We start from the raw sequence: 24,792 nt of genomic DNA on the forward strand, positions 1-24,792 counted from the left end.
GTTGCAATTTTAACATGTTATAATAAATTATCTATATGATGTTTTGAGCTTAAACTTCACATATGTACTCTGGGGACACCAAAGTTTTATTTGACATCTTAGAAAAGTTTTGTGAAATGTCCCCTTTAAGAAAAATTGGCTGCCTTAAATTTTTTGTTGAATCAACTCAGATTTACTAGTCAATCATTTCAACTTCCTATTATTTATCTTGACTAAAAATTAGCAGTTATAACTACAGATGAGTTGACTTTTTCAACTATATTTTATAAGTTGTAGCAACTCATCTCTTGTCAAAATAAATAAGTTGACATGACTTGTAAATCTGAGTTGATTCAACAAAAAAATTTAAGGCAGAAAATACTTTTACAGTGTTGGATTATATTAATGTAAAATTACCAACAGGGTTTTAAAGAGCTTTGAAACACATACATGTGAACCCGGACTCAAATGTGTAATATTGAAACAGTCCTCTGTGTTCTCCTGTCTCCAGTCCAAATTCATCATGAGGTGCAAACTGAAAAACCACAGCAGCATGTCAACTCATGCGAACGTATGTGTGTCTGTGAATGGAAAGACATGGAAAGTGGTAGAAATAGTTTTAAAGTAACTTTACATCAGTCTTTTATGCATTACTAATACACATTTGACTTACAGATAAACACTAAACACTGGAGATTATTAGTTTGGCTACAGAAATATACAGAGAAAGATACACAAGCGATCCAGACATTCCCTCTGACCTCATACACTAAGTAGTTTCAGATGGGATGGGAGCAGAGGGAATATAACTCCTGCAAAATATGAAATTATTTTTCTTTCTAGCAACTCCTCACTCTTTCCATACTTCACTCTCTTCCCCTTAAAGCTTGCCAGGAATTTTTTCAAAAGTTAAAGTGTACTCACACAAATGTATGAAAGGTCATTCAATACTGAGAGTGTTTGGATGGAGAAAGAAGTGAGAACAGACAAAAAAAGGAAACTTTAAAGAGGGAACGAGGCATAAAATAAGAGGAAAAGTGCAATGGAGTTCAGCTTCAATGTTTTATAAAAAATAAAAATGTACATTTTATTTATTCTGTAATATACTTACCTATAGCGTTCTTTAATATGAGTTTTATCATTTTTAGTCCAAATTTATTGGCTTTAAACAATTTCAAAAGGTATAATGTGTCACAGATATTTATACTTTTTATATAAATATATTATATATTTGTGGTAAAATATGCACTCTTTAGGTCAGAGGTGTACGTTTTGAATTGGTACCACCCCGTGACAGTTTTTCCACTGTAAAAAATGTTGGTTCAAATTAAAACACTAAGTTACCTGTCAACTAATACATTTCTAAGCTGAATGAATTAAAACTTTTAATGCAACCAGGTACCTTACATTTCTAAGTTGAACCAACAAATCTTTTTTTCAGTGTAACTACTATTTATTATGTTCTGCCCTATAATAAATGAAATTGTGCTCATTAAACAATTTCAATACATATTTAACAGTGTAAAACATTTTACAGAAAAGACGTATTGTGATCATATGTATAAAGGTTTATTTATGATATTTTTTACTGGAAAACCACATTGTGGTATATACATGAAACTGCGAGAAAATGCACAGACAATAACAATAAATACAGTTTTTTAAGAGATTCGTTGGTAAAAAAAAAGAGTATACTTTCATGCTTCAAACTCTCTTCTTCTTTGTCACAAACAGACCCAATAAAACATGCAAAAAAGAAACTTTCAAAACTGGAATGAACAAGCTATTTGTATGATAGTAAACCAGCATTAATACACTGTGTAAATTGTGTGGAATGAATTGCAGTTTAAAGATCATTCAGTCGCGCTCATACACACGGGTGCAGACAACATCTCCGGCTCTCATAGTCTGGAAAATAAACATTAAAGACATTTATAAAAGCACTGTTCAAATCCTTATTTTTTTACATTTGAAGAGTTTCATTGCAAAACGAGATAAATCAATTTTTTAACAATTTTGTCAAAACATGTTTATTATCATGTTATTATTTTGTTTAATGGTGCTACTTAGCTGTATTTTTTTAGTTATGAAGGTTTTAAATCAAAACAAACCAATTGCAGTTGCATTGAAATTAATTGGAATGCACAACCAAAAAACACGATTTCTGAACAATTTAAAAAACGATGGATATCTCATTTTGCAACGAAACTCTTCATTTATATTCAATAGAAAGTTTCAACAACTTGCCAGGATGAACATGCTAAATATTCACATCAAATCAGATTATCTGAATTATATAAATTCAAAGCACCAACAAAGCAGTCTTTTTATGCATGCACCACCGGTTTAACGAACTAAAAGTAATAAAACAACAATTAGGAACAAAATCACAGACCTCAGGGACCTATTTACTGTATAAGTGCTATAGAGAGTGGTATGACTTGTACAATAATGCCATGTGGTCATCATAAAATAGAGCAGTGCCACCTACTCAACTAACAAATTAAAGTGAAAGTTCACCCAAAAATGAAAACTCCGTCACCATTTACCCACCGTCACGTTGCTACCAACCTTTTTTAATTTCTTTGTTCTGCTAAACACAAAGGAAGATATCTGAAATGAAGCAGGAACCAGAAGCACCATTGACTTCCATAGTAGGAAAAATACTACTATGGAAGTCAATGGTGCTCAAGAACAGTTTGGTTACAAACATTGCTCAAAATATTTTACTTTGTGTTCAACAGAACAAAGTTCAGGACTCGAAATTGCGACCAATTTACACATATGCTCCTGAAATGTAATTGCCTTGACCTTAAAATATATTTGGGAGCATTTGTGCGAGTGCAAATGATTGTTGTGGTGCGACCTGTTTTAATTTCTTTACGAAATGTTTGCATATAGTGTGGAATAATTAGCAAACATCTCATCGAGACCAATGAAACTTTACACAGATGACTCAGTGCTGTTTTTACTTCATATTCAGTATGGCAAGTGCTACCCACTCGGTATACTGTATATTCAGAGCTGCTGTCAGAGAAATTCTGAAAGTCTGTTAAACGTAATGAAGTTGACAAAATATATTTTTGTAAAGTAAAATTTAGTTTATAAATAATACAAATTTCAATTGTAAATGAATTTTTTTTTTTAAATCTTAACTAACATAATAACACTCAAAAGATTTGTACTTTAATTTTTAATTTAAACAAAGTTTTGTTATGCAGCACTTTTAATTGTTTTAAGAAAATTAATAAGGTTTGTTTTTATTTGATTATTTTAGAAAAGATAAATGATTAAATTTTATGAATTAGGAGAAAACACTTCCCTGCCAAAGACGAGTTTTTACATCAATCCATATTTCCGCTAATGAGCAGCAGGTGGTGCTCTTACCTACCTTATAAAAAATGAAGATAAGATGAAACTTTTTTGTTTAGAAGGAGATGGTCTGTTTTCAGTTTCATTTGATATATTGTATGTTTATATATTTAAAGAAGAACATTTTCTGAAAGGCATTAAACTTTTGTGCTGGCGGGGAAAGAGTTAAACATGCTGTTTGAAAAGTGAAATGTAATTAACCTTTAAAGAAAATGAAAAGTGAAAATAAAACATAAAAAATTGTATTTCTGAAAATAAATTTGTATGTAACTGAATTTAAAATATATATTTAAAAATAATGTAAAATGTTTTATATGGCCACATGAATCTACACGTTTTAAGCATAAGAGCTTGTTTAAAAATGGGCCAAGCACAAGTCAAGTGAGGCAAATAATTTACAATGAAGTATGATTGTTCAAGCTTTTAATCTTTAAGATGATGAGGTTTTGGTGCTCCCCAATGGATGCTCCTAAATTTTGCTGGTGTTCCTAACTTTTAAAAAAGTTAATTTTGACCTCTGCAAAGTAATTAATACAGGTTTGTAACAACATAAGGGCGAACAAATGATGACAGAATCTTCATCCTTGGTTGAACTATCCCTTCAAATGTTTAAATGAATGATGCCCTTCAAAGATTTATACATATTACAACTACAATTGAGCTTGTCAAATAGCAAAAGGGACCAAAAAATGTTTGAAAACATTGAAGATTTGAAGATGACTAAAAGTCGACTATATTAACATTCATAGGGCCCCAACTAAATCCCATAAGCCCAATGTGTAGTCTTAAAGGGAAAATAAATATTGCCCTTACTAGTATCATCTGGCCGTCATTGGTCAGCTCACGTATCCATGAGGTTTCAGGCCCCTCCCCCTTTTGCAGTGTCTGCTCACAAGTGATTTTACTGTCGGTCTCCCATTTTGGAAAACTCTAGGGGGAAATTGAAAGGGTCATGTGAAGGCTAAGGGCAGGAATATTCATTCCTGACTGTTTCTTCAGGATGTTTGCAGAGAACATGTGGATATAGTTTCTTCATATGATACATAAAATATGATATAAAGTTATATAAAGAAATGATAATAATTATGTCATCTCCACAGTATATGCTTGTGTAACAAGAAAAATATGATAATGAAATAGACTAATGGATAAAAAAATATATATGTGTGACATTACTGTGCATGGGCGTCCATCCACTGTTGTCTCATTGAAGGACTGGCCCACCGTGAAGGAGATATGAGTGGTTCGCACACTGGTAGAGGTCTGAATCGAAAGGCTTTCTCCCTGCTGTGTAATCTCAACAGCTGGTTTGGAAGCGGCAGCAACTGCAATTTTCCTCAAAAAGACATTTACGCCTATAGAAGACAAAAACACAAATGTGCCAAGAAGGTCATTTATCAGGACCAAATGATCAAAGCCGTTTTGCCAATGACCATTTTCCTGTCTTTAATGAGCGTGTCCAATCGCCACTCCACTACAATTTTCCAATTTTAATGTATATTCCAGTCTTATCATACTGTTCATTGAAATACATCTCTCTTTGTAAATATTTGCACAAAAACTTTGCCATCTCATTTTGGGGCAACAGCATGGGTCTGAATTAACTCCCTCTGAAGCATATAATTGGGGGTCGTAGAGCGGTGTGTTGGCCAGGGGGCCCCTTGTGAGGGTTTGTAAGGATAATCACAATCCTATGAGGAAGTGAAGCAGAACATTTTTCCCCATGTAGCTTTCCATAAAGAAGAAAAATTGTCAAACTGTGTGTGTGACCCGTGATATGTGCATGGATCGGATGCATGTAATGAATGTTGAAATGAAAGTAAAAGCAATTAACCTTTGGTTGCTTGCTGTGTTCATTATCTAGACCAAACAGTTTAGCCTGATTAGGTTGATGGATATCACAAACTTGACGCCTGATTTCAAACCATGGCTGAAACAAAATGTAAAGTTTCCTTAAACTACTGTTTGGGGTTTCCCATATTTACATCTAAAAATGAGTTTAAACAATCTAGCATTTTAAGACACTGTAGATACACTGTACACACAGCATAATTGCTTAATTAAATTATGCATATTATATCATTTAAGGAGAACAAAAGTAACCTTAGACAAAGTCATGCATACAGCAGAAAAATATTTAATCACTACTTGCGTTGCTTACGCGTTTTAAACATTTTATAGGCTAATGGATGAGCATTGTAAATAGTGATTCAAACTTACCAAGCGCTTTCAGCAGCTCCTCAAAGTTTTCTGAACTTTTCATTTTCCAAGAACCAGAAAAGTCGGCAAACGTTTGCTCCATGTTTGACTTCGCAGCTCACCAAAATTTTATAATTGCGTTTTAGTTTATGCTTGTATGTTTTTTCAGTAAACTGTCTTTGACTGACCTCCTCTCATCTGCCGGCTTTAGTGGTCTGTGTCTATCTCTTTCTCTCTCTCTCTCTCTCGGATCTGCATGCAGTTGTGCGCTCCGCGTGTCCTCCAATCGTGTGCGTTTGCGCCAGTGCGGTTATATTGGGCGTCACCATGGCATGTGGTTACAGTAAAGATTTAACAATTATGTAGGACACGACCCCCATCACAATAATGAAGACTCTTCTCCACAATTTGCGGTGATCTATACGGCCATACTGTTCATTTACTCAAACTGACTTAATCAATTACGTTTGAATATGCAGACGTTTTTATAAAAGTCAGAAATCTGTGTCTAAGAATCTTGATAGAGAGCCTGAAAGTGCTGCACATTATTAAAAATAAAGATTAAACAGGTTTTTACAGCAATGCCATATACAAGAACCCTTTTTGGGTTTTACAAGAAACCTTTTAGTCAGAAAGAAACTTTTAGGAAAGTTTATTTTTTAGTGGGTATAGGTTAACAGCTCTGATCCTCAATCAGCACATGATCGCCTTTTCTCCACATTAAAGAGGTTTATGCTTTTTCCTCCTAGCATGCAAATTATGTGATCAATGTCATCATGTCAAAGTCATGTCAACACATGAGAAGCTCAGATGGAAAAACTGCTAAATGCCACCTCCGTCAAAATGAGACAATGATATAACCGAATGCTGTTGGCATGTCTTATACATCAGATACTTTTGCTTTAAATCCACTTAATCCTGCCCTCAGGCCATACCGGTTTGTTGGCACAACCCCTAAGTCTGATAAAAAAAAGCTCATTTACCAGAAAACATGTCGGGTTAGTTAACTTCAAATTAAAGGACCTTTCAAAAATGTCCAGGTCCAATACCCTCAAATTCAAGGACTAAATGTGGGGATACATTTCAAGTGAGAGCAAGGTTACATCCTGTTACCTTTTAAGATACATTGTTACAGTTTCCTTTCAAGGGAACTCACCCTGCATCACTGCGGTGACACTTTGGGGACGCCTCCAGGGGTAAGTGCGTCTGAATGTGTATATCAAATTCAACCAATGGTGAGGCGGGAGTCAAGAAGTATATCCCTATCTAATATATTTCCAAAGACGACATTAGGGACGCAGGAAGTATGGCAAGGGAGACGCAGCGTCTCGTTCCCTTCTCAGGGAACAACAGTTACATACGTAACCCTAGACGTTTTCATGTATTTAACACAACTATGCAAAAAAGCATTTTGGTATGAATCAACATTTACATACAGAAGATATAAGCATTAAAGCGAACAGTTTAGAATGTGTGCTTAAAAAGTCTAGAATTTTTATGCACTACACAGGGAATAATGGATTTTTTTCCAGAAAACTTCTTGCACAAAATAGATTCAAGCACTTTCAATGACCTGTATATATGTATGTATATTTTCAAAAACTTCCCAGGGCCTTGAATTTTTTTTCCAGATTTATAAACTTTCAAGGATTTCAAGGACCCGTGGCAACCCTGTTTTTTGCATCTGAGCTCTTATACGTTACCTTAACTTTTCAAAACTAGTTTTTTACACTCTACAAAAATTGTGCTAAATAGCACATAAAATGGTTCACTGGTTCGTAATCAACAGGGGAACTATTTTTTGTGCTAAACAGTACCTACTGGAATGTGTAAAACCATATTGTGCTTTGTTGAATCACAAGTGGTGCTTTAGCCATGCTTTAGCACCACTTATAGTTTTACAGAAGTGCTATATGGTGCCAAAAATGGTTCCCCTTATGATTAAAAGCTTTTATTACTATTTATCACTATTTTTTAGAGTGTACGTTTCAGCAAATCATTGCAAAAAAATTAGGATAGTGAGTTGAAATGACTTCCAAAGCCATTGATTCAACTATTTAACAGTACATTGGTGATGCCTAGGCCATGAATTTAATTCCCAGGGAACACATATGCAGTATGATCTGAATGCACTGTGAGTCACCTTGCATAAAAGCATCTGCCACAGGCATAAACCAGTGTTACATTATTAAGTTGTCCCAACTTAATAAATGCAATGTTTTCTGGATCCATTTCTCTCACCAACATGCAAAGAAAATGTTGGGTCTCATGGTTGGGCTTTGTTAGTATTCAACCACAAGCAGTCAGCTATTGTGAGTCAATCATATCACAGCTTCAAATCTCTCTTCTCTCCTGCTGGGAGCCCTGCACTGCAGAACGGTCTGTGTCCTAACAAGACCCAGGATTTAAGTTTGCATTCACATGCACATTTTAAGTTTTCAAAGTGAAGCAGTTTAAGTGAATGCTCTTACTGGAAACAGTAGGTAATAATGGAAACAGTAATAACATAACAGAGAAAATGATAGCCAACTGGCTGTTGTCCTTTAAGTTCATGTTTGTAAAACCATACTGTAGCAGACATGTAAGAGAAATGTGTGTCAGTGAGCTAAACTAAAATTTAGTTCACATTCCAGTGTGAACGACTTGGACAAATGGTGCCACTATGTAGCCAGAACACATTAGCTAGTGAGCCACCAGCACTGTTTATGTTGGATAGATCATATTTATGTTTCATTTCATCACATTGCTCTTTTTTTATAAATGTAGGAAAAATTTATAAGTTTATGAGAAGCCTATAATAGGTCTATGCAAATCAAGTTTGTCAGGCATGTCAATTGGCAAAGATTTGTGGTAGCACCTCATAGGTCATGGGTTTAAATCCCAGTGAAAATGTATGCTAAAATGTGTACCTTGAATGCATTGCGGTTTGGATAAAGATGTCTGCCAAATGTTTACTGTGTTGTAATCTGTTTCATATCATTTTGTTCACTTCTTCACATTCCTCTTACGAATGGCATGAAAGAGGCAGTAAAAAGACGAAAAGCAAACTGAGTGTCTGAGTGGCCAAAGGGGAGCAAGGGAGAAGAGAAAGAATGAGGCAATGTAAACTGAAACCACATCCTCTTTTCCAAATGCTTGGAGGTAATTACCCCATGATTCCTGAGCGACTCCCCACCCGTCTCTTTCTCTCCCATTTTCCCCCCGATTCTCCTCTCCCTCCCCACCTAAAACATTTCAACAAGTCTGGCTAAGAAATGATATCCCTGGAAATGGAACAGAGGAAAAGCAGAAGGGACAAAGAAAGAGAAAAACAGAGATGCTGCATATTTTGAACTCGGTGGCAAAAGTTCAAGTTGTCTTCTTTCTGTGTCTTTAAATGCTTCACATCAGCAACTCTTTCTTTGAAGTGCACGGTCAATAAAGCTACTTGAATTTGAATGAGAAAGTGATCCTGCTCCCACACTTACCTTGTCCTGACCCCATTATCCAGGAGATGAGCTGGGATTCATGCATGAAAGAGAAAGCCAGTGAAAGGAGGGGGGATTTTTCTACATAAAAACTCAATTGTGAACTGCCATTTTGTGATAACAGCCATTGTTGACTTAAGTGCATACGGCACCGATGTGCCGAACATCACAAAACGTAATGGGATCTCAGTTGGCCTACTGAATTGGTACAGAACAGGTTTTTAAAAAGGAAATTCCTAGATTGATCTTTACAGATAGTCACAAAAACTAACCATGGCTTTACTACAAATAATGCAAAATTGCCACACAGTTACTAAAGTTAAACCATGTATGCCACACATGATCCACGGTTTTGCTACAGTAATAGTTTTGAATTGTACTAAAACCATGGTTTTCAAAATGTCAACAGTTTTACTATAAATAAACAGATATTTTATGACAGTAAACCAAGTTAAACTATTATCAACAATTAAAATGTATAATCAAAATATTTCCCGTACATGTGTAATAATAAAATTGTAAGTTACAAACGAGACTTCCTTCCTTGAACCCACTTACCTTTGAAGTGATGAACGCTGAACGGTTGGTTTACTTCAGAGCCTTAACGGTCGTTTTTTGAATCCTTTTGGCGCCACCTAGAGTCAAAGCGGCGCGTGTGTATAGGAACTGTCCTTTTACTGTTTGACAGAATATGTTTCCACCCGTGCACAATTCACAGTTACACGGGCGGAAAATGGCGAGCCACCTTCGTTTTGTCGCTCGGACTGTCATGGTCCAGAATGGCAATGTCGATGCGGCATACGGCGCTCTTAACAGGTAGTGATCCGATGTTTTTTAACACACAGTCTCATGACTTTAATGTTTATCTCTAATTAAGAAATGTTACCGTCATTTTGTTGGTGTTTCGTAGATGATGGCACGAAACCATACGTACAGTTACAGATTATAGGAGTCTTCTTTCAAAAAAAGCATTAAAATGCCTTGATGAATTCGTTTTTATTAAATGCGTTGAGACAGGTTTATTAAATACTATTTAATGCAAATAGATTACCTAACATTCGTTTCCAGTAAGGACTGATGGCTGACAGCCCAGTGTGTGTTTACGTTACTATGTTAGATCGTTTCTGTCTGCGTTTGTCCTAATTTAATTTAATTTAAATTACAAACAATCGAGAGGTTTGGTATGCTGCGTTTTATTCGTCAATTTATTTAAAAAAGTCATTTTAAAGAAAATGTACATCATTAACTTTAGAGGGCGCAGTCGTACCCCCAGTGCAGTGGTTCGCAAACATTTCGGCGTGCGCGCCCCCTTGTGTATGGTGTATGCCTTTACGCCACCCAAAGAAAATTCATGTCGTAAAACTATATCAAATTTACAATAATTAAACAAAACATTTATTTTTTTGTCTTGTGATTTTGTTGTTAATACGGTGTGTACTTGTGTATACTTGTTGATATTCCCACTAAAAAATAAATAAACAAAATATATGAAACTATGCAATGTAGTGCGATTGGTTAATATCTGTTCTTCTGAGGTTTGATCACTAACAAATTACGATAAAGTAATGTGTTTTATAAAATGGCACCGTCTTGAGCCTGCCCCCCAGTTTGAAAACCACTGCCTAGTGGTGTAGCCCAATTTTTTAAAAGTTAAATTGCAGTTTGTTTTTACTGGAAAATGTATTTATTTTTCAAAGATTTGTGTGTTGTATAATGAACAATATTATGTTATTACTTAATTTCTAACATTGTTACGTTCATTCTCTCCAGAATTCTGTCCTCAGATGGAATCATTGAATCTGTGAAACGCAGAAGATACTATGAAAAACCCTGTCGTAAGAGGCAGAGAGAAAACTTTGAGAACTGTAAGAGAATCTACCATGCTGAGATGGCCCGAAAGATATCTTTTGTATCAAGGACACAAAGAGAAGATCCATGGCTTGGATGTTAAAAATGATCAAGAAGTGACTTCATGAAATGTCAAGTTATGAACTGTGATCACCCTCAGAGACACATTTGGTCAAAGATGAAGAAGATCAAGAATTTACAAAGATGAAGATCCATAAACATAAGTACATTCAGCAAATATTTACATTTTGAAAGCTGTTGTTTTGACACATTGACTTTTGTTCGGCTGTTGTAAACTGTTGCATGTTCTCAACAATAAAAAGCTGTCAATTCATGAAAAGATTTTAGTTTTATTCTACAACATTTTTAGAATTACGTTTTGTAATTAAATGAGACATTATCAGTTCATTGAAAATAGTTAAATTCAATTTGTTTATTTGTTACATAATACATAGACAGTAATACACATGATACAACTTGCAGTGAAACACAGTTTCAACACTAAGTCAGTCTAGATTTGTCATTGTCTGGACACAATAGACAGACTCTCATACTACACTTTCCTATGTGGCATGTGGCAACCCCTTGAGCGAATAACACAGAGGTTTAACAGGCAGGAGATGGATGAGGACCCACAGTTCAAGTCTAAAAACAACACAAGTATTAATGTCCAGATCCATTAATGTAAGATCCATTTTAAACAACTTATTGAGTTTTTGCAAAATGAGGATTTTTCAACAATATAATTACACATTTTTGGCAATTGCCTTCGTATTGTGGCTTGATATTTGGCACAATGTTAGCAGTGCAAAGGTCTTAGGTTTGAGTCTCAGAGAATGCACAAAAAATGTATCAAATGCATACATTGAAGCATTATATATCGCGTTGGATATATGCTTCGTTCAAATGCATAAAAGACATTTTAAAATGCATAAGATACATTTTAACATGGAGCAGTTTTACAAAGCAAACTATTTTAAAAACATAATATGTATGCTTATTCTAAAACCGTCTTGCTTTTTACGTTGAAATAGTCATCGGGCTGAGAAAAGGATGAATTGCACAACATTTAATAACATAACTTTGCAGTAAATGCCTGTGTTTTTCACTGTGCTTTAAGCTTCTGTTTAATATATTGTATGTTATATGGGAGGTGGGTTGTTCAATGTATATACATACATTTGCAGATGGTTTCTCTGCCATAAGGTCATGTTTACATTTAACTCCAGCTATTGGAAATCACAGACATTTCTTTTGGACCACCAACGTTTTCTCAAAATTGTTTAATTTGGATATTAAAGGCGCAATGAAATTAAAATGTAAAACTAATTTGTTTTTGGAATATTGTGGGTTTTTTTTTACAAATGACTTATCTCTTCACTATTTAAAAAAATAATGAGCCCTCATAATCTTTAATCAAAAATGAAAAGCTCATCCCGTCTTCAAAACAATTTCTCTTTACTTTCTGTCATAAGGTATGGCAGGTGGGCAGGGTCTGGGAAAAGATTGCGATCCAATCAGATCTCGATGGACGAAATTAAGTCCAGGCCTGGCCTACCTTTAATCATGTAAGAAGCCACTTGAATAAACATCACCACGGGGAAAATAAAACCATTGCTGCATGGCGACTTTAATTCCCTCCATAGCCCTTTATTTTTTATTCATTTTTTGCTTTCCTTTTATAAACACAATTGCTAAACCCAAAGCTCTGTTTGCTCTCTTTAATGTGTTTTTATATTTCATTAATTAATTCATGAGGAAATTAGCAAAGATTTAAATCACTTTGGATTGTTAATGAGTTAAACACAAGTCAAATGGTTTTGCTGTTGTTGTTTTTCTGGTTTCATTAGCATTTGCATGGGGGATGGTTTGCTCTCTTCAGGCGTTTCTGTGTTCTGGTAACTGTGCTCTTCCTGAGTTAAAGCTGTACGGCTCACTATTAGATCAGTGTCGGTAATAACTCCCCCCATGACTGTTTGAAATGATCAAGTCCAAGTGCGTTGTAGAGGGGCGGTTTCCAGATTGTTGGGCGGGGTGGTTTGTTTCCAGATTGTTGGGCACTGTCAACACGTGACCTATATTCAGTGTGAATGTTGATCTACAAATGAAGGAATTTGGAGTTATTGACCTTGAATGACTGACACAGTTTACATATTACACCAATAACAATACATAAGTCTGCATACTGTATATATACTGCTGCTAGTTTCCCAAATGCACCAAAAGGGATATTGTTATGACAACATTCTGTAAATCATGCTTTTTATTAATAAAGGGGTTTTATCTAAAATGTTAAACATTTTAACGTTAACATCTGAAAGGGATAGTCCGACCAAAAATGACAATTCTGTCATCATTTTCTTATCCTCATTTTGTTCTAAACGTTTATGAATTTCTTTTTTCTGATGAACACAAAAAAGATATTTTAATAAATGATGGTAAGCACACAACTGATATTAACCATTGACTTCCATAGTAGGATAAACAAATATGATGGAATTCAATGGGTACTATTAACTTACCGTCATTTATCAAAATATTTTCTTTATTATTTATCACAATACTTCCATAATATTGGTTTTCCTATATGGAAGTCAATGATAAACAATCACGTGTGCGCTCCATCATTAATCAAAATATCTTCTTTTGTGTTCATCAAAATAAAAAAGCTCACACTGGTTTGAACAACACAAGTGTGAGTAAATGACATATTTTTATATATTTTTGGGTGAATTATCCCTTTAAACATTTGATCTACAGTGATTCTGTCATTGTACAGGCATTGTCCAAAATGGCTTAAAGGTGCAGTGTGTAAATTTTAGTGGCATCTAGTGGCGAGGTTGCGAATTGCAACCAAAGGCTCAGTCCAATGCTCACCTCTTGCTTTTGAAACGCATAGAGAAGCTACGGTAGCCGCCACCGGACAAACATATCATCGCCAGAGAAAACTTAGCAAAAAAGTTTCTCCGTTAAGAGCTTCTGTAAAAACATGGCGGCACAAAATGGCGACTCAGTGTATGTAGATAAAAACATCTCATTCTAAGGTAATAAACACATAACGGTTCATTATGAAAGGTCTTTATACACCCCCGATAATATAGTTTTGTATATTATTTTGCATTTCTGTCAAAAGAGATCCTTCTAAAAATTACACACTGCACCTTTAAAATGCATTCAAGGTATATATTTTATTTATTTTAGTATGTGTGTTCCCTGGAAATCGAACCCACAACCTTTGTGTTGCTAATGCAATTGCTCTACCGACTGAGCTGCAGGAATGAAACACTGTCATTTGGTATGGATATCGAAACTGAAAGGTCCACATGAATCAGGAATGATTTGGGAAGCACAAAAACTGTTTTTTGACTACTATGGTTAAAAATTTAACTACGCCATTCATCATATCACACAATAGATGTTAAGTAGTGGCAGCACTTCAAAAGAATGTTGTTGGCTTAGTAATTAGGGATTTGTGTAAATAAAGGCGTGTTGTTTTAATGGGAGTTTACTTCAGATTATATATATAACTTGTCTAAACAGAAAGTTGTTAACATTTTACAATAAGGCATTTATAAATTTTAGCTTATGTTCATTTTAGCTTTTATTAATATATTTTTTTTAAATCAAAAGTTAACATCAGTTAATGCACAATTGAACTAACATAATCAATGCATTGATATTAAAGATTAATAAATGCAATATATATATATATATATATATATATATATATATATATATATATATATATATATATATATATATATATATATATATATATATATATATATATTGTTCATTGTTAGTTCATGTTAGCTAATGCATTTACTAATGTTAACAACTACCTTATTGTAAATAGTTAAATGAATGTTCAATGTGTATCACTGTGCAGTGACCATGGGGAGTCATGTTCATCTGTTTTGAATGAAAGTGATCCAATAACGCCTAGTGTCCTCAGCTGAACCTTTCCTTTTGTAAGTCACTAACATAATACTATAAATTACGTCATCATCATCATTACCAATAATAAAATCTAATAAAAAAAGAACAATTGCAATGATACCACATATTTGATATATTTCAAAATTTTTATTTTTTTATTATATCTTTTTGTTTTATGCATTTATTATCTGTTCTAAATGTATTGTGTAAAGCTTCTTTGCAACAATGCCAAATTGAGAAAAGTGCTATAAAAATACACATAAACTGAATCTCAGCTATATTGTTTTTAAGGTTTCTTCCAACTTTTGTCTCATATGTCTGTTCTAAAAACTGCAGGTATGTAAAGTGAAACGATGAAAGTACTTAATGTGCTCCACAAACGTTCCCAGGTACAAACTCCTCCTCTAGTTTAACAATACGCATGCATGTGCTGTGTTCTAGTTCAGACTGCCGTAGTAACAGCAGCTACTCCACACGAGTGCCACGTGCAAAGGGAGGGGGCAAGCAAACAGACGATTCCGACCAATCGCGGGGCATAAATCGCAAGATTGGTTCTACATTCTGACCAATCACCGATTGCACCTGTTTCTTTTACCCAATGGGAGCTCAGCCTTGTTTTGGCTATTGTCCAGCACGTGTAGCGATCAAGCGACTCACATGTTGTCCCTCGCTGTAAAGTGACGCGGTTGAAGAAAGGAAGAGCATATAAGTCCCAAAATTTCCCCAAGGCTTTAGTTTATACGAACACGACGTCGGCATACAATCTTTTTAAGGAAAAAGTATAGATAAATAGTTTTGTGTGTACGAATAGTGCGTCAAGGACTTAATAGCGTAACTAGCTGGGCAGTGGTACCGACCCAGAAAACGATTCACCAACAAGGTAAGAAAACGTACAGAATTCGTATTTAAGCTACTTCTGTATGTCTATATTGTACTGCAAAGTGCATTATGTTTGGCATTGAACGTATCGCGCGTGTGTGTTTTGCATAAATAACCCATTTGTTTTGTCAGTGTGTTAAATAAACCGTATTTGACATCACAATGCCAAATAAAAACCGGGAAATTAAGTTTTCACAAACTGACAGTAATATCCGAGCAGAACGTGTATTATGTTTTCGTCTGTTTTCACTTTTCAGCTTTTGTTATTTACATTTGATCCGTTGTTAAGTTTAAGTAATGTGGCATTGTGAAATGTAAAAGATATTGCGTCACACGCGCCTAACGTTATATGGTTCACGAGCTAGTCAACACAAAATTTATAGTCGTCCTTAAACGTTTATGTCTTTCCTCCTCTTTCTGTAACAACCCTATCCAGTTACATCTGGTTAAAGTTAATTTGTATTAATAGTACAGCCTGTTGTTTTATGAGTCACGTGCCCTAGAAAACAGTCATTTGTTTATCTCTCTAAATGTCCGGATTTGAAATACTACACTGGCTGTGTTTCAAAACATTGCTCCCTACCTAAACAGGAGGCGTTTTATGGGACGTACGTTACCTAAAAATAATAGCCAAAAATTCTGTCTAGATAAACAGCTCACTATATTTTTTAGACGTGGCTTGTGTTTGATTTATTTACTTTTTCACCTAGTATACTGAACTTGTCGTGCTGTTCTTCTGGATGGTGTGATAAATATTTTCTATTTAAACAGGATTGTTATAGTTGTGTTATTTTAGTGATCTGCCTCTGCTGTTCAGCGTTGGATTGTATCATGAATTCCTCCATCAATCGTTCTTTTTTTTCACACACGCTTTTCTATAACCAGCTGTTCATTCAGTGCCTGCCACTGTGTACAAATTGTCCTACGTTATATTCTCCATTGTTATTTTTTACACTGTTACATGGTATGATCAGTTAATCTAGCTTTTATCTGTCAAATAATTCATGTTTTCTTTTTTTTGTGCATTCAGTAATGCTGTCACCGGTAAGCCCTTCCATATGGCAAGTGCAAGACTCCCTCTCCTCCACCTCCAGTCACCTGTACAGTGAGAATGACCAGACAGAAGATGAATCTGAGGTGTTCTTTTCGGAGGGCGAGGGTCCCGGCAGTGTGCCCGATTCCAAACCATGTGCGTTAGGCAAAGAGAGCCGTCGAACTTCGGGATCACCTCTAACGTTTGTGAACCAGAGAGGCGTTTGTGTTGAAAATGGTCGGACTGGATCTCCAGCTTACATCTGTCAGACCTCAGCATCCCCTAAAAGGATTCCTACAGAGGGAGATTTGAGGTTTGCTCACAAAGTAAGTCTGGATTGAAGATATCTTCTAAAAGTTTTATGAAAAATGTCTCGCAACAATATGCGTTTATCCGGATCTGCGAAGACGACTAAAGGGGCGTCACACTACACTTTGTTCTATTGACTTTTATTCATACACATTAATGCATCAGACCGGAAATATAGTTACCATACCATAGTTCAAGTCTGGTGAACTCTGTCATGCTTAAATAGGTCATGTGTATGTTTCTCATATTTTTCCAAATATTTTCATAATGTCATTGTTTGATCTCCATATAATTAACTCTTTCCCTGCTAGTGTTTTTTAAAAAGTTGCCAGCCAGCGCCAACATTTTTCATGATTTTCACAAAAGATTTTCGCTTGTAGTTAAAATAGATCTGATTCCTGTCTGGGACAATAGTATCTTTAGCCGTATTAGTGCTACAGCATGCTAACAGACACATTTAGAAAAGCTTTTAGGTAAAGTTAAAGGAAAAGTATGTAAGAAATGTATATCAATTAATCATAAAATGGCCCTGATATGTCACTAGACATTAAGAAATCATTTTCATTTCAAATACTTATATCACAAAAAAACAGTGGTCTGGCCAGGATATTGTCATTTAAAAAGTGGAGTTGCAGCCCTCAAATGATGTTTATGTTGTCATGTTGTGTATTGGCCACCAGTTGTGTGATTGCAGTACCAGCTTTAGCCACAAGTTTTGTGATTGCAATACCAGTTTTGGCCACAATCCTACAATACTGTTCCTTTAACCAGTGGGTCGTGATCGTGAGTGGGGCTTTATCGGTGCGACGTCACATTAACAAGAGAATCAAACTGCATGTCTAATGCGGCTGCTTTGGTTTAATGGGAATTTTAAAAAAAAGTGGGTGGATTTTTTTCATTGTAGGGTTACTGTGTTCAAACAATCTTCACACACATTTATGTCCAAACACCTCGTAAAAGTGGATTTTGCATAATATGTGCCCTTTAAAACAATTTGCTTAAAGCAACACCAAAGAGGTTTTTTTTTTTACCTTAAAAAAACATTTCCAAAAAAGTTTCAGTCGTTCATCCACTCGAAACAGGGTGAACATTCACTTTGCAGCCCTCTATCGGCCGAAACCGCACTAAAGAAGTTTCCAACCGTCGGGGCTTTACGGCAGACCTACAATCCAATCAGAGCCAGCTTTGCTGCCGTAGGCTAAATTATTTACGACAGTGGTAATGGACAATTCCGCTTCCAACCTGTAGGGGGAGCAAAGAGCAAAAACTCTTTAGTGTTGCTTTAACATTGCATATTGCATTGTTTCTGTGCCTAAATTTGTTGTGTTACAAATTCCTACGACCATTGTATTAATAAACTTGTGCTGTCTTTTACAGTGTTCAGAACTGCGTGGGTATATCAGGCCTCTATTGGAGCTTTTAAATGGATTGAAAACAGGTCGATTTGAAAAAGGTAAGGTGTGGCTATTAATGCATTTTTGTTTTGTTTTTCACATTACTTGAAGTTATTTCTAAATTTTAATTCACCATGTTTGCAGGTTTGAGCACATTTCAGCAAAGTACTGCCATGGATAGACTGCGAAAGATTCTGGGGGTTTTGCAGAGACCTGACCTTGGGTATGTAATTTGAATTGACCTTAAAATATTTCAAACTGTTGCATTATTTAAAATATGCAATATAAATATTATTTTTAATAAAATGTCTTTATCTGTTGTACTACAATAGGGAGAAGTATATGGGGACTCTTCAACAGGTGGAGGTGATGTTGAAGGTTTGGTTCCCTCAGGTGATACCTCAGCATCGTGATGAAACTTCTTCACTCCACAATCCTATTTCAAGTGTACCACCACGCTGGAATCAAGACCAGTTACATATTCCTGTGAAGGTAAGCAACTGATATGTATGTATACTTTAAAGCAACACCAAAGAGTTTTTTTACCTTAAAATAACGTTACCAAAAAAGTGTCGTTCATCCGCTCGAAACAGGGTGAACGGCACTTTCACATTCGCTTTGCAGCCCTCTATCGGCCAAAACAGCACTAAAGAAGTTTCCAACCGTCGGGTCGCGGTCCTGTAGTTCGAGTGAAAACTACAAAAACTTGCTTTACGGCAGACCTACAATCCAATCAGAGCCAGCTTTGCTGCAGTATTTACGACAATGGTAATGGACAATTACGCTTTTAACCTGTAGGGGGAGCAAAGAGCAAAAACTCTTTAGTGTTGCTTTAAGACCAAATTAAATAATCTGAATGATGTTTGTAATTTAAAGTTCAAGTGAGCTTTTGTCATTCCTCTAAAGTGCACCATATAATCTTTATCATTTAGAAACGCAGATTAAGCTGGACAGACTCCGACTCACAAAGTTCTTCAAGCAGCAAACGTTTTCACGAAGAGGAACGAGGACAAACCCTCAGTGACAGCAGCTTGTGGGTGAGCGCCTCTGAAACCACATCCAGTGACCTTGAAGACGACAATGCAATGTGTGCAAACCAAAAAGAACTCATTGAAAACAGCAGAAAGACAGACTCTTTAAACATGACCTCTGCTACAGGAACACCGGGAAAACCGTCTCCACCCGCAGCCAGAGATGGCAGCCATTTGGGTATGCAAGACTGTTCGGTCTCCTCCACGACTCCTATTTCCGACTCGCAAGTAGAATTAGAGATGGGTAACAAAGAAGAAGCGATTGCAACACAGGGCCACAGTAAATCTGTGAAAGGGGAGGGGCAAGAAAAACAAGTTAATAGCAAATCTTATCCCACAGCAATGTCAAGCACATAGCATTAAAGAGTTTCCGTGCCTAAGGGAATGAATGAATTGAATTAGCATTTTTTCCTGTTGATGTCAGGAAATGTTTTTTTAAATGTTCAGATTTTTTTTATTTAAACTTAAACATATCTTTTTTTTAAACTGTTAAGATTGTACACGTCCTGAAAGTCCAGTACAGTGTCTTGCAGTATATGCTTAAGTTGTGCGCTGACATGCACAGCTACACTTTCTACACTGCCTTGTATAATAACAGACTGCCGCAATAGCTCTCGTATATTAAACATACAACCAGAAAGCCAGACGTATGCAACGTACGTCCTGAAGCCTGAACACACCACGAGTCGAAATCTACCTGAGCGTTCTTTCACTTGAATGAAAAAACACTGAACACACGATGAATTGAAAATGCATTGGGTTGGATGATATTTTCAAGGCAGTTTTATTTATTGGGTCATTACTTGAAGCCAGTGAATTCACCTGAACAGCCTTAAAATGACCCATGTAAGTCAGGATTGTGGACTGAATTTGGATAATATTGTTTATTTATTAAGAAGTTATCTCGGGAACATCAAACATTGTCATACTTGGATGCATAATGTCTGATTTTAAGAGAGCAAATGGTCATTTATTTGAATACATTTGCCAAAAACAGTTTGCACATTTGTATTGTAATGCTTCCATGTTCAACTTCCATAATACTTGGACTATAAGACACTTGCACAGTTGCTTTGGTTTTACTCGCATTCATTTAAAATTTTGTAACTTTTTGTAAATTTAAAAGTTATCTGTTTAAGTTAATGAGTTTGTTGGGTTTTACACACTGTAAAGATCACACTGCAACAAAGATTACATTTTTATTAAGCTATTTAGAGGCGAAAATCACATTAAAGGACAGTATTTAGTAAGTGTCATGAAGACTGCATGAGCAATGATAAACTTGTGGGAATGAGACTTGTGTAGTAAAGTCATTGTGGGCTGTATGAGATCAATATATTTATGAATATATTGTTGGAATCTCATTATAGAGATTGTTTTTTAAAAGGGAAATGCTTATGTATTTGGGATTAATGTTGAATTTTGTTTAAGAAAGCCTCATGTGATGGTAATGTTTTTTTTTTCAGGACATAATGCATCTTTTATGGCCATGTCAGCCAGTGAAGCATCACTTTTATACTGGTTCTTGTTTGTTCATTTATTTTTTGTAAAAGTCTGCTCTAATATCAATGTTTTTTTTAAATGCGTTTCACTTTTTAATATCATTAAATGTTTCTTATGGACTGCACATCATGTTAATATTTCTTTATGTATCTAATAAAATAACATTTGCTAGTTATTAATAATAACGTGATTTTATCAGCTGACCGTCTGATCTCTACACCATACCAGCAGCCAAATAGGGGACTGTGTATAAGGTCCATGTCTGACCCCTGCTGGATGTCTCAAAGTTATGTAATAAATTAGGCAAATCCAAAATAAGTCCACAAGTATGTCTTTTGTAAAGATAGAAATTTACAATTATACTTTTCTAACTAATTTCAAACATTTAGACAGCATTCATATCTAAATGTTTCAACAATCATGAAAAACGTTTTAGTCAAGTGACCCTAAACCTTTGACCAGTAATATATAATATATTGTATACATACTGTATACAAAATTACTTTATTCTGTGTCTAGCTGTTATATTTCTGTTAGCTTAGGGAGCTTTCTGCATCATCTGTGTGTACGAATTCATTGTAAACAGAAGCCTCCATGGTCTTGTAGTATCAACGCAAGAACCTGTAGAGGGCGCCGCGCAGCAGCAACCTGCATTGCTGGAAAAATGGCGGCTGGAAGTGCAGGCGCTAGCGGCCGCAACAGTGGCTCATCGCCGGCCTTTGAGTCTACTTTAGACCGTCGATTTCAGACTGTAAACAACACCATGGAGTCTATTCAGGGACTATCCGTCTGGTGCATCGAGAACAAGAAATTCCACAGTGTTATCGTACGCTACTGGATCAAGTGGCTGCGCAAATGTGAGTATGTAGCACGTTAGCATGCTAATCTGAGCTCAGGTGTGATCTGGCACCTGCTGAGCGCTGAAATCCTCGTCTCTTGCAACTTCAAAGTGGCCGTGTGTGATAATTTGTGTGATTGTGTGCATGGACATTATTATACATCAGTAGTTTGCCTTCTTTAGATAACTTGACAGTTGTTGTGTTTGTTAGCAAACTGCTAACTTAATCTATTCCTTATCGGGTCAGAATGTAAGTCTTGTCTCAAACTTAATGCGCTGCCTATGTATGCATCATATTTGGGTGTCGTTGACATGTTGTAGTCAGCACCAGTTTGGGACATCAGGGGAACATTACGAGTAAGAAACGTTTCGAGGGAAGACCGTTTTGGACATCATGCGCGAGGCTGTAGCAGTTTTGGGTGTTGTGCGCAGCGCGTGTAAATTTTGTGGACATCATAGGTTACTTCTGGTCAAAAAAAGTCACGTTTGGTCATCAGCGTTTTTGGACATTTAATGTGCGGTACCAGACCCAGCGTCCAGAAACATTGTCCGGTAGGCAGCTCAATAGTGTAAAGTGGAAAATTAAAGGGGTCATATTATGAGATTTTTTTTAAGATGTAAAAGAAACCGTTGGTGTCGCCAGATTGTGTATGTGAAGCTTTAGCTCAAAATACTCCAAAAATAACTTATTATAGCATGTTAAAATTATACATTTGTAGGCCTGAGCAAAAGTGTGCCGTTTAAAATGCAAATGAGCTGATGAAATGCAAACACTGATCACAATGATGGTGGTTTGTTGTAATTGAAACTCAATTGTGCTGTCAAGTATTTTTTTCTCTCTTTTTCTCTGCACTAAATGGCAGTGCTGTGGTTGGATATTGCAGATAAAGGGGCGGTATTATTGTAATTCACCTTGTTACCTACCTCACAAAACAGGCGAAATCTGAACGACCTAATTTTTCACATGCTTGCAGAAAATGGCTTACCCAAACTAAGTTATTGGGTTGATCTTTATCACATTTTTTAGTTTGATAGAAGCACTGGGTACCCAATTATAGCACTTAAACATGGAAAAGGTCTGATTTTCACGCTATGACCCCTTTAAACGATGTCTTATACTAAATAGTATACTTGTTTGGAGTATTTGGGGGAGGAAGTGTTCGTGTTATGTATTCTGCATCCCAATTCTCCTACTTGTACTATGCCTTAATAATATGTGCTGTTTTTGTTATCTGAAAATATGCATCAAAAGAGCATGCAAGTATCTGTTGCTAGGACTTTTATTTTTAAGAGACAAAATCGTTTACCCAAAAATGAAAATTCTGTCATCATTTACTCACCTTTATGTTGTTACCAACTGGATTTTTTTCCCTCTTGAACACGAAGGAAGATATTTTGAAGAATGTTTGTAACCAAACTATTCATGAGCCCCATTCACTTCCATATTATTCTTTTTTCCTACTATGGAAGTGAATGGTGCTCATGGTCCCTTTAACACCTGTGATCATTATATTAGAATACAGTAGTACGTACATTAGCATGACAAGTGTATCCTGACAGGTTTAGCGTTAGAATTATTGACTTTGCATTATCCAATCCAATTTGTTGTTGCTGATTTATCATGCAAGATGCTTTAGGTTGAAAATGCATGTCAAGATCCGAAGTGTCTTATAAATTTAGCAGCGTTTTTATTACTTGTGCTGTTTTAGACTTCTGTGTCCTTCTGCCAATTGCTCCAGCTGGGCATAAAAGTTGGTGTAAGCCCTACGCTGGGTTTAGCAACTATTCAGCCTTGTTATAAATATTCTGACCATGTAAAATCCAGGCTAAAGTCTCATCATTTAATAGTGAGATTAGGAGCATCAAAGTATGATTTCAGTCATTGATTTGTATTGTGTATGTATGCTATATATGATGAATATCATGTTGAATACATCATATTAGAAAAGGCTTGTGTTTACTTTGTTGATTAACTCTTTAGTTTCACCTCAAGCAGCTATTCTTGTTAGAATATTTTTTTTTTAATAACATATGAGGCGCTCAGATGCAAAAGCTGCTAAATGCTGCTTCCGCCAAAATGAGAGTGATAATAACCGAATGCTCTCGGCACGTATTATATGTTCATTAAGTACTTTAGCTTCAAATCTGCTTAATCCTGGCCTCAGGCCATTCAGAAATACAGGTTTGTTGGCAACTTGGCAGAATCTATTAAAGGGATAGTTTGACCAAACATGAAAATTACACCACGGATTATTCACCCTAAAGCCATCTGAGATGCATTTGTCCGGTCCCAGCTGATTATAATATTAGTTTCTGCATATTATCTGGATAGTGCCAGTAGTGCCTGCTTTTGTGGACAAAAGTTGTTGACAGCTGTTCTTAGGGTTGTGCCAATAGACGATAGTATCGTGTATGGACGATCTCCAGACATATCGCCAATGGTAGGCTAAGGCTTTCATGGCGATAGTCATGACGATAGTTGGCGAATGGTTGTTTGTTATTATTATCATCATCATCATCATCATAGTTTTATATTAACATCCACATTGCATGCTTTTCCTCGCATGACAGTTGGTGGGCTCCACCTCACGCGGAAAGCCTGTAGAGAAAGGATTCATTACCTGCACTTAATGCGCGCGTCTTGGACTCCTTCTAGCACTAAATCCATTGTGTCATGAGCAGCTGTGCTTCTCACGTGCATGCGCTCTCGCATCTGTCCGAAGTCTAAACATAAACTAAAGTAGTAATCCTTATGTATTTGTTCAGTTTAATGCGTTTCATGCGAGCTGAGGCAAACTTTCTTTTTTTTTTAAATATGACCCGCTGCGTATTGGCACTTCATTCACACTCGCGTACGTGCAGAAAGCTGCGCTCTGTCCGAAGTCAGATCACTAGGTATTAATCCCGTTTATGAAATGCATTTCAATGAGTTGTAGCAACACCATCCCTCGTGTTTAAAATATGATTCTGTTTAAAATGTGATCGCGTTCCGCTGGACCGA

General features: G+C 35.9%; 4 protein-coding genes across 6 annotated transcripts in view; 3 read left to right on the forward strand and 1 right to left on the reverse strand.

The window, feature by feature from the left end:
* Positions 1-1,526: 1,526 nt before the first annotated feature.
* Positions 1,527-9,693, reverse strand: crabp2b (cellular retinoic acid binding protein 2, b). Of its 3 annotated transcripts, XM_055220058.2 has the most exons (5): positions 9,576-9,693; positions 9,018-9,048; positions 4,528-4,706; positions 4,165-4,281; positions 1,527-1,887 (listed from the first exon to the last, which is right to left on the reverse strand). In XM_055220058.2, the coding sequence occupies exons 2-5, from the start codon at positions 9,031-9,033 to the stop codon at positions 1,837-1,839; spliced, it is 363 nt and encodes a 120-aa protein (XP_055076033.1). In that variant the 5' UTR covers positions 9,034-9,048; positions 9,576-9,693; the 3' UTR covers positions 1,527-1,836. The 3 variants fall into 3 exon arrangements, with proteins under 3 accessions (XP_055076033.1, XP_055076032.2, XP_055076035.1); XM_055220057.2 differs by lacking the exon at positions 9,576-9,693 and having other exon boundaries at positions 9,018-9,262; XM_055220060.2 differs by lacking the exons at positions 9,018-9,048; positions 9,576-9,693 and adding an exon at positions 5,572-5,802.
* mrps21 (mitochondrial ribosomal protein S21) lies at positions 9,694-11,205 on the forward strand. Its single transcript, XM_055220061.2, has 2 exons — positions 9,694-9,833; positions 10,788-11,205. Exons 1-2 carry the CDS (start codon positions 9,709-9,711, stop codon positions 10,966-10,968), a joined length of 306 nt encoding a protein of 101 aa, XP_055076036.1. The 5' UTR covers positions 9,694-9,708; the 3' UTR covers positions 10,969-11,205.
* Positions 11,206-15,430: 4,225 nt separating this feature from the next.
* On the forward strand, positions 15,431-21,077 carry ciarta (circadian associated repressor of transcription a). The gene is made up of 6 exons (XM_055220283.2): positions 15,431-15,684; positions 16,714-17,042; positions 18,403-18,478; positions 18,564-18,642; positions 18,752-18,911; positions 19,352-21,077. The coding sequence occupies exons 2-6, from the start codon at positions 16,716-16,718 to the stop codon at positions 19,805-19,807; spliced, it is 1,098 nt and encodes a 365-aa protein (XP_055076258.2). The 5' UTR covers positions 15,431-15,684; positions 16,714-16,715; the 3' UTR covers positions 19,808-21,077.
* A 480-nt stretch (positions 21,078-21,557) lies between these two features.
* rprd2a (regulation of nuclear pre-mRNA domain containing 2a) overlaps positions 21,558-24,792 on the forward strand; it is a 46,605-nt gene continuing 43,370 nt past the window's right edge. Inside the window, exon 1 of the mRNA XM_055220353.2 lies at positions 21,558-21,810. Within this exon, the coding sequence (XP_055076328.2) occupies positions 21,618-21,810 (193 nt within the window). The 5' untranslated portion in view covers positions 21,558-21,617. The remainder of the gene's footprint in view (positions 21,811-24,792) is intronic.

The sequence above is a fragment of the Misgurnus anguillicaudatus genome, chromosome 20 (assembly GCF_027580225.2).
Source record: "Misgurnus anguillicaudatus chromosome 20, ASM2758022v2, whole genome shotgun sequence".
NCBI lineage: Eukaryota > Metazoa > Chordata > Actinopteri > Cypriniformes > Cobitidae > Misgurnus > Misgurnus anguillicaudatus.

Bases quoted from the DNA above. Each gene is read 5' to 3' on its own strand.
- crabp2b (XM_055220057.2), bottom strand. From the start codon at position 9,162: ATGCACTTAAGTCAACAATGGCTGTTATCACAAAATGGCAGTTCACAA. The intron at 4,282-4,527 runs GTAATGTCACAC...ATTTCCCCCTAG, and splicing joins TGGATGGACGCCCATGCACA to AGTTTTCCAAAATGGGAGAC. The intron at 1,888-4,164 runs GTAAGGGCAATA...TTTATTTTCCAG, and splicing joins ATGACGGCCAGATGATACTA to ACTATGAGAGCCGGAGATGT.
- mrps21 (XM_055220061.2), top strand. From the start codon at position 9,709: ATGTTTCCACCCGTGCACAATTCACAGTTACACGGGCGGAAAATGGCG. The intron at 9,834-10,787 runs GTAGTGATCCGA...CATTCTCTCCAG, and splicing joins GCATACGGCGCTCTTAACAG to AATTCTGTCCTCAGATGGAA.
- ciarta (XM_055220283.2), top strand. From the start codon at position 16,716: ATGCTGTCACCGGTAAGCCCTTCCATATGGCAAGTGCAAGACTCCCTC. The intron at 17,043-18,402 runs GTAAGTCTGGAT...TGTCTTTTACAG, and splicing joins ATTTGAGGTTTGCTCACAAA to TGTTCAGAACTGCGTGGGTA. The intron at 18,912-19,351 runs GTAAGCAACTGA...TTTATCATTTAG, and splicing joins AGTTACATATTCCTGTGAAG to AAACGCAGATTAAGCTGGAC.